The following is a 13194-nucleotide window of genomic DNA, read 5'->3' on the forward strand; positions in this document are numbered from 1 at the left end:
GATATCAATAATCAAATCAAATCAACCTACCACGACAAAAATAGAAAAAAATCTATAAAGGGGAAAGGAGTAAATTTGCATTTAGGAATGGGAAAAAAGATGCTCTGTACTTTTTGTGCAGTTGATTTTTGGTTGTTTAAGGTTGAAATTAAATCTAAAATTCGGGTGTACGGTTTCCTCATATTCAAAAAGGAAAAAAAAAAATTCTAAAAACAGATACCCTCAAAAGTAAAAATAAAAATCTAAAGAACTGAGAACAGTGCATCTGTGCATGTATCTAAACTGGTTCTGTTCATTCATCATATCATCAACACCAACCATATTTTTCGAGTTTGCCTTTCTTTACTTTTCCCGGAAAGTTTGCCTAGGAAATTAAAGCCTCTATGCTAGCCTTCTTTGCCATTCCACAGACGGGGCAAGAATCGAGAAGAGCCTCACAAGCTTTGCATGAACAAAGGTGCCTACAAGGAAGGAACAGCACACACGAATCCCGAATGTTACAGCTTTTACACAACATATACAACCCTTCTCTGTTTTGCTTTTCTTCTTCTTCTTCTTCTTCTTCTTCTTCACGTTGTTCCAGGTTTCTATCTACATCACAGCAAGACTCTGCATCTTCAGCTCCATTGTTGATGCCACAAGGGGACCTTTCTAAAACCTGTTCTAAAGTGTTGTTCAGAGATGCAACCATGGCCTCGTTTTCTTGAGCCACTCTCTGCCAAGCTTGGTTCTCTGCCTCCAATCTTCTCAAGAAAACTTCGAGCTCCATTGTTCTGTTAACCCCTTTTGCAATTTCCTCATCCTTCTGTCTCAGCAAAACTGATGTTTTTGATTCGATTTTCTTCAACAGTCCTGTAAGCTGTTGCTTTCTCTGCTCTTGCAATACTAATCTCAATCTCTCGTTCTGCTTCCAAAAGAAGAAAAAATAAATAATAAATCAGAACGTAAGTAAGAACTGTTCAAATTTGATCAAATGAGACGAAACCCAATGACTCAATTCCCCATATATAATTCGATAATCACATGGGCAAAACAATAGAATTCCAATTTTGATGTTCGGAAAAAGCCTATATATGTGAAAATGCTCGTATGATATCTTACCTGTATTCTAATATACTGATCGATCTCTTGCCTCTGACTCTCAAACTGAGAAGCTATGCTTTGAGAATGCTGCATAATTGGTAGATGACTATTGAAAGTGACGGCATTGGTATTGTTTTTCATAGCAGAAACAAGAGAACCGTTCTCAAAAAACAGATTTTGATTCCTCTGCTGCTGATTTTGTAGCTGCTGCAAGTGTTGTTGCTGTAATTGCTGTTTCTGCTGGGGATTATAACCGAAGTGATTGGGGACACCGACACCACCGCAACCATTGTCAATGATCCAATCCTGCGAGCTGCACAATGGAAACCCAAGATTCTCCGAATACATCTGCGCTTGAATGGCCATATTTGTGAAAAGAAAACCAACCCTCCAAGACCCACAAATTCCAGAACAAGAACAACAAGGCACCAACTATCGAACCACACCAAACCAAAACCAAATGAAAATAAAACCCTCTTTCCTCAGATCTTAAAGCCTTTCTCTCTACCAAAGGACCAAATGGGTTTGCCTGAAGCCTTGTGCTTGACTTGTTCTTAAATCAAAAGGGTTCTCTCTCTCTCTCTCTGTCTGCGTGGTGATTCTTTGGTATAATGCAATGGTTTCACGAAACATATAAAAAACAAAAGGCGGTGACGGTGAGAGCGTGGATATTGAAGATGTGGTTAATTTATAGTAGTAGATAATTCTGACTCAAGTAACTGAAAGCTTTGAAAGGAAAAGAGAGACGGCCTAGGATGCTGCTCTCTCTCTCTCTCTCTCTCTCCATCTTTTAACTTTTCTTCCTCTTTTTTCACGTTCGACCAAGACTCTAAGCATTAAAGAGAGAGATGTATGGGACGCGGTAAGCAACGACGTACACATGCAGATTTTGTGACTAAACAGTCGGGTCAGAGATTTCAGAGGGATTGTTTTTCTTTTCAATAAAGAGAAATTCAATTCAAAATACCAGGTGGCCGTTTGGTTGATAGACCTCCAGATCAGCCCTTTGAATAAATAATATTATTGCTTTTCATTTATTAAAATTGTATATATGAGAGGAAGAAAACCAGAAATTCAATAAATTTGTCGGTTTGGTCTTCTGGAAATTAGGCCAACTAGTAGGATTAGATTAATTTAATCTCTTTCTTTTCTGTTTTTTTTTTTTTATATATTAATTTATATCTCAGTGTTCACATATCAAACATTTAAGAATTTTACGATAATTTTATATAAAAATTAAATAAAATATTATTTTTTAATAATATTATTATTTTAATATTTAAAAAGTTAAATTATTTATTATATTTTATATATAAATTTAAAAAAATTATAATAATGAAATGAAATTATTTTTATATCCAAACAAAACCTTAATAAGATAAAGCATTCAAGTATATCGAAATTTTATTAGAAAAGATTGAGATTAGAAAAAAAATTTAGAAGATGATGATCAGTATTAATTAAGGATTTATTCTGATCACTATAATAATTGCTAGCAGCTTAGGTATTTGATTGCAATAACGACTAACCCCATGCACTACTTCATCCCTTGTCAAAACCTTCTCGAAATTGTTTCTCAATGGATCAAGTCCTATCCTTCTTTCTCTGTCTAAGGAAATCCGAGTGAGAAATATTATATATAAATCTCAAATATATAAATCATATGCATACTTTTATTCTATTAAAAAATAAAAATTTATAGTTTTTTTATTCTGTTGTTCACTTTTTTATAAAGAAATTGTGCATAATTTATTTATTTAGGGTTTGTACAAATCATTTCTCATTCTGAAATTTATAATAAAATTTATTTTCATATTTTTTTTAAGGAAAACTGTCATCATTCATTCATCAGAAAAATTTACATTCATAATCAGATATATTTTAAGATGTCCTCGTATTAAATATGACATCATAAACCAAAATAAATGTTTTTAGAGCTCTACTAATATACTATTTCTTTCTGTGACTGGTCTGATCTTTACTATTGTTAATACTCTCTACAGACAAACGTCCATAAGACAACATTATCTATCTAAACAAAGACTCAATCCTGCTACTCTTCATAAAAAAAGAGGACCCAATCTCTTTAGACAAACCTCTAAGAGACGGACTTTCTTTTTAAATTAAAATAGTTTTATTTAAATTAAAATAGTTTTATTTGAATTAAAATAGTCATATATAAATTTAAATGTTGGCTTTATTGCCTGTATTAATCTTCGGATCATTGATTTAAATGCTAAATGTTCGTTTAATAATTTTTCAAACGGGTCATTGAGGCGTGGAAAAAAAATCGATGACGTTCAGCAATGTAATATTTAACAGTGATTTCTATTTATATTTATTCTATGTATTAAAATGGATGTCTACTCTATGTAAATTGAGTAATGTTATATATATATGTACTTGTGAAGTGCGTAAGTGTCATGCAGTCACTTTAAAAAAAAGTTAAATCTATTATTAAAAATTAATTTTTTTTATATGAATCCTATATTTAATCATTTTTTTAAAGTAATTTCATAGCGCTTACACACTCATAATTGTAATTATTATTTCTCATCTAAATTATGTTTAGAGTTATTTTACTCGATCGGCACTAGTATTACTCTTGCGCATGCACTAAGTAGAATTTTTTTTTTTCTTAATATGCGTGTGCTATTAAGATTGTTGAGTATAGTTTTTCTTATGTTAATTTAATTATTGGTGAAATATTGCTGATGTGACAAGACAGATCATTCACTTGGTAAGTCACGACCAATCCCGTGGTAGTCCGATCCGAAATTGGGCTACAACATACGTGGTGGCCACTAATGCTTGATTTAATTATATAAAATTAAATTATTTTATTTCATATAATTATTATAATTTTATTAAATTTTTATATAAAATATAATAAATAATTTAATTTTTTTAAATTTTAAAATAAAAATAATATTATAATTTTATATTATAATAATATTTTATTTAACTTTTAATAAAATATTTCATCTCATTTTATATAAATTGTATAATCAAATGAGGTCTAAGAAAACCACTCTTGGGTTGGCTCATTGTTATTTTCGTTCTATTTTTAATTTACTTTTTTTTATTAATATTGACCTATTATTGACGCAAAAAGTTGACTGGGCATTTTTTTAAGCTGACTGTTATACATTTGCGACACTTGTTTGCCTGTGATTTGGCAAGTTGATGTCACAATAATAATTTTAATAAGAAAAAAATATAAATAAATTATATAAAAATAAATTCATAAAATGACGTGATTTTATATGATCTATTAAATTTATTTTATAATAAAAATAATTTTATAATCTGATTTATTATATCAATCATCAAATCACTTTAATTTATAAATTTATTTTTATATAATTAATTTATAACTAAAATATCTAAAAAAATAATTATATTTACAATTGTGGATCACACATTTAGTAAAACACAAGATTTTGACATTAAGATGAAACCGCTGGAGGCCCGTAACCAATATAATAATTTATAATCGTCTCCATAATTAAAAAAGTAAGCTGATCAAAAAACACATGAATAGCTGAGATATTTACAACTCATCATTATAACTTTTGGTTTATAAATTTATCTCAATTTATTATTATAATTTTTTAAATTTTAATACAAAATATAATAAACAATTCAAAATTTTCAAATCTTAAAATAATAATAATATTAAAAAATAATATTTTATTATCTCATATAAATTTAACTCAACTTAATTCAACATTCAAACACAATTTTAAATAACCAAGCTATGTTTTTCAAAAGGAGAGTGAAAATATGAGAAATCAACAATAATGCATGGCACGATCTGTTACAACATGCATGATCACAAACAAATTAATGAGGCCCACTGCAATCCATGATATCTTCATGATCAGTACTTATCATGAATGAATATATGGACAACTTCTCATCGGTTCCATTAATTGATGTTCTTTGATTTTTTTTCCACACGAAATTACTATATATATATATATATATATATATAAACTTAGCAGGAAAAGAAAAATCACGAAATATTAATTATAAGGACGTTCATTGTCGGCCTGCATGCAATATGCATGCCTCTAGGAAAATTATGACCCATATATATATATATATATATATATATGTATGTATGTATGTATATCATGGCCATATATATTCACGGCCACGTGCATCAACATGATATTTTTTCCTTGAATATCGCCATATATCGAACCTAATATATACTTTGAGTCTTTATCCACAAATTGGAAACGACCTCTCGGCAGGAAACTTAATTGGTTATCCTTTTTGTCAAAGGAAGTATATATTAACATCATGATCATTGGCTTTTTTTTGAAGTTGTGATTACTCTTTCTCTTTATATATATATATATTTATATATATATATATATATATATATACTTTTGCAGGTAGGTAGGTACAATATTAATTCGTGCGTGACTAATTTGCTATTTACTTTAGGTGGTTGAAACATGAAATCAATGATCATCGATATAATATCATGCCGATGATCATTCTTTTGACAAAAGAGTGTCATGTTATATTCAATCATTCATTTTCACGTACAGAAATTGATTTCCACCGCTCAATATATAAACAGCTTAACAAAAGAGTGTGTTATATCAATTACTGCATATATATATATATATATATATATATGTATGTGCATGCTTTAATTTATTGATCTCCATCTGGTTTTCAAAACCCCATCAAGAACATGAGTTAATATTGATCAAGGGGAGCCTATATTCTTATACTATGACTTAAGAATCTGGCCGGAAGATCGATCGATCCTCTCAAGACTTCTTATTTCTAGCCTACTACGTGCGCACACACACACATTGCTATTTACTTTAGGTCATATGCATTATTTTTATTTTTTTAATTTGTTATACTTAATTCAATCGGTAAAATTTTGGTTAAATGGGGATCAGTAGTGTTATTTGAAGGCCTTTACATTACACACTATCCACTTTGCATAATTTGGTTTATAAGATTCAAATTTTAAAATTTATCTTCCAAATCAAAGTATGTCATATGGATAGTGTGTGGTGTAAAGACTTTTAAATAAAACTATTCATTTCTTTGTAGGTACACTAGTGCTTGGAGGTCCAATTAATTAACTCTTAATAGGGAGAAATGTTTTAACCATAAAGAAATTTCATAAAAGTTAATTCACATACTGACATGATTTTTACATTCCATTGTAAATCTACTTTTATTGTAAATTAGATCTAACATATCATATGAATATGAAACTATGTGTCAATTTATGAATTTTCTTTTGTAGGATCTCTTTGTGGTTGTACTAGTACTTCTCAAAAAATAATTATAATATCATGTTTATATATATATGTATATATTGAGGAATGGTATTCATTGTAATTCTTTTAACCACAATCTTTTAATTATCTTCTGATATATGTATTAGTCAATAATTGAAAAAATCTAGTTAGTAATCAAAATTAAATCATCCCCAATCATATTTATTGATGGAAAACATAGCCTAAATGATAATTACTTAAAATATGTGCAATTAAGGATCATTATTCAAATTTAAAATGAAAAAGAACATCCCTCGCTAAAGAGTGATGAGATATTAAAATAAAATAGACATCTTATAAATTAATCCACAAAGCCATATGGGAGAAGATCAAAATAGAAAATTGAATATAAATATATAATTGAATGGTATGTAATCCATTGGTAAATGGCAATACTCTCATTCTCTTCAGGGAACAGTAGTAAGTACTAACACTTTTTCTTTTTTAGGAAAATGCTACTATTCGTGGAGCTCCCTCAAACTTACCACTCAAACATTTTTTTTTAATTTTTTATTCGTAATAATTAATAATATTACAAAAATACTTTAAAAGATTAAAATAAAAATAATAAAAAATTTATAACTAACGGTATGTCCAACAACAAACGTTGGGCGGCCCACTAACATGATATCCTTTTTTTAATCTCTGTGAATTTTGAGCTCTTTGATGATCACTCTTCCCATTTGGTACTCAAGAGTTAGTTATATAATTAAGGACTCGATAAGTATAAATGTATTTTTTTAATTTTTTTTTTCTTGTTCTTTAATTATTTTTTATATATCATTAAATATTTAAAAAAAATAAATTTATCAATATTTACTTTCTTAATTATTAAATAAAAAATTCAATCAATTCAAGTAGATTTTTCTATAATTAAAGATGGTAGACGTTGCTCAACGGGCAACACACGACGCCATATACCCAGGGCCCAGGCCACGTAGGATGGCACCATGCATGCATGTCATTCGGATTTCAAGGTCCACAACCCAGAAAAGAAGTCATTGGGAAAACTCCCCTCATGCTACATTTCCCCAAGTCTTTTGAAAACGGCCATCATCAATGTTTTTTGAAAGCATATGCATGCATGGTCATTTCTTCCGTTTGCATGCGAGAGAGAGAGAGATCGAGCGAGCCCATATGATGGTGGTGGACCCACGTGCAGCCCACCAACCCTGACCAAGCGAACCCCCTTCACTGCGCTGCTCTCTGCCACCAAGTGTGCAATCCATGTGAACACATCTCTCTCTCTCTCTCTGACCCTTTGTCTCTCTCACTTCATTGAATAGGTGTTTTTCTTTTCTTTTTTGTAATGAAAGACTAGGGTTTTATTACTATTGTTGAAGATGCCTGCCGAGGCGAGAAAAAAGCCAAAACCCATGTCTCGTATTTGATGAAAAGTCTTTTCTGTAACTCCCCAACTACTTTCTTGCTTTTGGCAAAGTGATATGATGCACTCCGTGAGCCTCACTTCCCTGAACAGGCCAACCCCACCAAACTGTTTTGAATTTGTACCGGATTTGGAGGATAACTTCCGAATATTCGGGGTGAAAATTTCAATAATATTGAAGTTTTTACTGTTTTTTTAAAGATATAATAATTGCCTGAATCTGGGGTACTTATGGACTATGAACAGTAATTTGGACATGCTATGATCCACCGTTTAGGGCTAATGGAGTGAGTATATATAAAAATGTGAACAGATCAGCACTTGCTAGCTTAAGCTAATTACATGCATCAGACATTAATTAATTAAATTACCCACCTTGGTATATATAATTTCCGTGAACTTGCATATATAGGAATTAGGACGTACGTACTCTGACAAAAGGGTGCTGGACGTTTATGCTGATCAAAGTCTTTGGAGAGAGATAACATTGAAGGAAAGAACTCTTGTGCAATTTGGAAAGTCATGCTTTTTTCGTTGAAGTTTCTTTCAAAATCCCATTCATTGAATGTTGAAACCATGCATTCTCCTATATATTGACAGCGCCAAAGGGAAAAGAAAAAGCAAAAATCATGAAGACCGTTCACTTCACCACCATCTGCCGTTCAAACTCAACCAACTACCAGCTTAGGCCTTTAAAAAAAACTGCCATCTTGGGGACATGACAATCCAAAGATTGCTGATTATAATCACACTTTATTCAGAACCATACCTTCTTCTCATAACATAGTACTTTTTTTAATTTTTTTTTTTTTAATTTAATAAAGAGAACGGAACTTCAATTTTATTTCCTTCACTTATGGCAGAAGAAAATCGTAATTACAGACACGACACCTGGAAGGTATATATAAGCTAAAAATTTAAAAATCCAGGCATCAAAACCATTAGATTCATATAGAGTACACAGCCTTAAAAAAGACACTTAACCTAAATCCAAACAATCCAAAAAGAGGAACATGCAAAAAACCAAGCACACAAGAAAAAAGAGAAAAACAAATAAACTTACCAGGCACAAACCTTACGTGATCCTCAGGTAGGGCATATCTAATTTGTCCATGTGGAGAAGTCCCCTCAACAGGCTAGGCAACTTGTGAAATTCAGACAAGTCAGAGTTCAAACCATCAACCCCACATTTAGCTAAAAAGTCAGCCACAACATTACCTTCACGAAAAATATAATTCAAAATATACTCCAGGCTATTAAGCTGTTCATGTAATTCATCCCATAAATCTTCTAAATACCAAATGGGACAATTATTATTAGTAATCCAGTTAACATAGTACTTAATCCATTACGCCTAAGCCTTTTTCACTGCGTTTAATGTATATATGTTGATGTCGTACTGAGGTTACAGAGGTACCAAAGCTACGTACGTGTGGTCTTGTATATATAAATACAGTAGAAAAAATATATATACTCGGTTGTGATCCACCAGCAGGACCACCACGAGAAATAAATAAAATAAAAAGGAAAGCTCGTACCACCTCATGACCCTGTGATAGAATATTGAGACTTTTGTGTGTGTGTGTGTGTATCTTGAATAGTATTAATGAATTGTTAAGGGTTGTATGATCTTCAGTTCACAACATTAATCGGAATTTCTGCTTTTCTTTTATTTTCTGTTCCCCAGTTTGTCTCTGTTAATGCAGCAGCTAGCCATGCACATATAATTAAGAGTATAATATAAATATTTGTTTCGGGTTAGTTTTAATATTAAATATATAATATTCATATAATTAGTCAATTTGGAGATATGCCAAACGCGCAATATATGCATGGTACGTACTGAGATTGGATCTAGAAATCTAGATCAATAATTAATGTAATATTAATTGATGCCCATTATATTCAAGTATTATCATCTAATTGATTTGTATATGTTATAGAATATTAATGGATTGAGAAAACAATATATATACAAAGAGGAAAAATCATGGGGGGGGACATAAATATTTTTATTCTTAATTTGTATTTATTAGTTTTGAGGGACTTCATGAAAATTGAAAGGTTGGTTTTATATGAATATATACCTATTGCTTATAAGTAGCTTACCTCTCTCTCTCTCTCTTTCACACACACACATATGCATTAGGCCGAGTACATGCAAGGGCAAGTATTTTAGTTATGAATAATGCTACTATGTCTCTTTATTTTGTCTCTCATTTTGGCCGTTCATACATTTAATTTTTTTTTACTTGATGATTAATTAAATGATTATTAATGTGTATTCTTTTTATATATTTTTAAAAAATGTTAAAAAAATGAATTTTGCCTAGGGGCACGCCCAACAATGACTGTTGGGCGGCACCTAGCAGCATTCTTTAATTATATATATCGTGTCGGGTAAAATTAAGGTTAATAATTATTAGGTTCATCTATTTTTTTAAAATTATATATAATATTTTTTTTAATAGACTTCTCAAAAGATAATTAGATTCTAAGAAGGAAATGAAAACCTCTTGAAGTTTTCATCCATCACTTTATTGCATTTCTTTTTTACTCGATCCTTTATCTTTATTAACTACGTACCTTTTTGAGCCGTGCATGATGCGTCTGATCTCGCGAGCACATGCATGCAAGTACTAGTAAAATATAAATAAACTAAAAGTACTCTTTTATATATATATATATATATATATATATATATATATAGCTCCCTCATAATTAAAGATGAGATCAGAGTTAATGGTTAATGCATGCGATCGGTCAGCAGGTTGATTTCACGATATTTTTCTACATTATTGGAGACCAATCGACACGGAAGTCATGTGAATTGTCTTTGGGGGTGAGGCCCAGATATCTGGTTTTTCTTTTTCTAGGATTGAAACCTCAAAAGAAAGGTAGCAAATTAAAGAAAAAGGACGCTTTGGAGTGCTTCTCGTGCAACTTTGACTGCTTGCTCATTGTTTAATTTTGTTATTCTGGGTCAGTACGCGGTGGGATGTGGATGACTCTCATGTGGGGTATTGAATTATCTATGTATACGACCGTTCGTATCATGCATGTGCATCATCTAACGTCGTACATATTCGCTTTTTCTAAAGCGTACTATTCATAATTCTGCCTTTTAATTTCAAATCTTGACTTGTTCAGCTTGTTTCCAAGAAGCTCATGCATGGCATCTATGCGCGCATGATCTAACACCGTGATTTACTTTCTGGCAAATTGTACATACATATCTTCAATATTATCTTCATTTTACGGGGGGAGAGACTAGAGATCAAGATCTTCATTGAAAGGGATATTCAGGGTCTCGAAGGCATAAACACGTGTTGGAAGGCCCAAATCTAAGATTTCAAGAATCAGGGTTAATATGCAAGCTCAGGAATTCAACCTATGGACATGTGGAGGATATATAATGTAGTGAACAAAAAACCTTTTCATTTGATAAGAAGGTTATCCTACCAATTTATTCGAGGGTTATTCAAGATAGACTTTGAAGTTAGTCATTATTATCATCTTCATATTCCTATAAATAATACCTAAATGTAACGTATTTAGTATTCATTCATATACTTATATATATTGAGACCAATTCACTCTAACTTAGGCATTAAAGTCCACCGGCATCTCTTTCATTGCAAGTCATCCGTGTAGTTGGTAGTGTGAAACATTTACTTAATTAACGTTCATGCGTGAGTAGCCTCTGGTTTCTGGTCTTTGAATGAGTAACGTCTCATGTACGTACGTGTTGCATGCCGGTCATGAGGATCTTCTGATAATTGTACGGGCAACTTCTATTTTTTTTTTTCCGATTTAAATATTGTAGCTGCTACTAATTCTCATGGACTGAACGGATCAGAACATATATATCATGTGATGATGGTTCTATGTAAATTACTAGACTTAATAAATAAATACCGAGAAATAAAAAGAAAATCTACGAACAAGCAGCTTGTAATTAAATAAGACCATGATCAAATGAAGTAATATATATATATATATATATATATAGACGTCTTTTAAAATAAGAGAAAAATCCTAAAACAAATTAAACATGAGTATTACAGAAGGTTAATACTATATATATATATATATATATTCATCTATCATTTTTTTTTTTACCACAGATCGATTCTCTTTCCATGTCATATATTTAATTATAAGCTATTCATGAAAATTATTTGTTATGTATGTTTCACATGATGTTTAACATTAATCATTTGACGTTATATATATATAATTTCATAATTATAAGTTTCGGGGATGATAAATATAACACTTTTCATTATAAACGCACGCACGCATCAATGAAAATCGTCTTTGGTACTGTGATTGACAAATTTACATATTAATTTAATTATTTCCCAATTAACATGATGTTGATCATGAAATTTATAATATTTTGCACTCGTACGTCAGCATGGATATATAGAATGACCTAGCTAGCTGCTAGCTAGATCTCGCTTTTTGATTGGTCGCTCGAATAACATAACCATGCATGGACATGCATGATCATCAAAAATCTCATGATAGCCCTAAACACGTCGGATGCCTCCTCATCAGATGCATGCACCAGGCCAGCTTCTTGATTCTGATCATCAATTAAGGATAAAGAAATTTATATAAAAATAAAAAATAGGGACAAAAAATTGGCATGTCAAACCTATTTATATAAACTGCAAACTTCAGACAAAAAAACATCTAAAAAATTTAATACACCATGCAGAATAGTACTACGTTGCGTTATATATGCATGCACTTCCATATGGCAACATTAATTGATGTTTATAGCCGTTGAAGGGAAACAGACAAGAAGAAGAGTACTTATATGCATTGTGGTATATTATTTGGCCCTTTGTATGTGTATATATATATATATATATATATATATACATGTATTTAATTTGTTGAACATTGACGCGAAAAAAATAAATGAAACCAGGCAAGGACAAGGTAACATTATGTCTCTAACTAGTACTATATATGATCGATGTAGTCATAAAATAAACTATAAGGTCCGTGCATGTTCATGTGAATATATATAATCACCAAACAATAAATTTAACAGACCCTTTATATATATATATATCTATATATATATATATATAGAGAGAGAGAGAGAGAGAGAGAGAGAGAGAGAGAGAAAGAGAGAGAGTCAAAATTAAACCGTATTTTTCGAAACTTCCAAAAGGAAACTTGGCCATTTTGCCATGATCAAAGGAACATAAAACAAATATCTGGTGTGTAATAATATCGATCCATGTGATGATCTGTACGTAGTCATGTATTATGTATATATATATATATATATGTATCCAACTGAATATTTAAGTTTTATTTATAGAATCAAACAACATGGAGACAGGCATATGGATCGATCCTAGGACAAAACGCTGATCTACG

General features: G+C 30.9%; 1 protein-coding gene across 1 annotated transcript; it reads right to left on the reverse strand.

Moving 5' to 3' along the window:
• Window positions 1-272: 272 nt before the first annotated feature.
• Window positions 273-1823, reverse strand: LOC109006604 (probable BOI-related E3 ubiquitin-protein ligase 3). The gene is made up of 2 exons (XM_018985939.2): window positions 1102-1823; window positions 273-904 (listed from the first exon to the last, which is right to left on the reverse strand). The coding sequence occupies exons 1-2, from the start codon at window positions 1447-1449 to the stop codon at window positions 365-367; spliced, it is 888 nt and encodes a 295-aa protein (XP_018841484.1). The 5' UTR covers window positions 1450-1823; the 3' UTR covers window positions 273-364.
• Window positions 1824-13194: the final 11371 nt, after the last annotated feature.

Source organism: Juglans regia, chromosome 16 (assembly GCF_001411555.2).
Source record: "Juglans regia cultivar Chandler chromosome 16, Walnut 2.0, whole genome shotgun sequence".
NCBI lineage: Eukaryota > Viridiplantae > Streptophyta > Magnoliopsida > Fagales > Juglandaceae > Juglans > Juglans regia.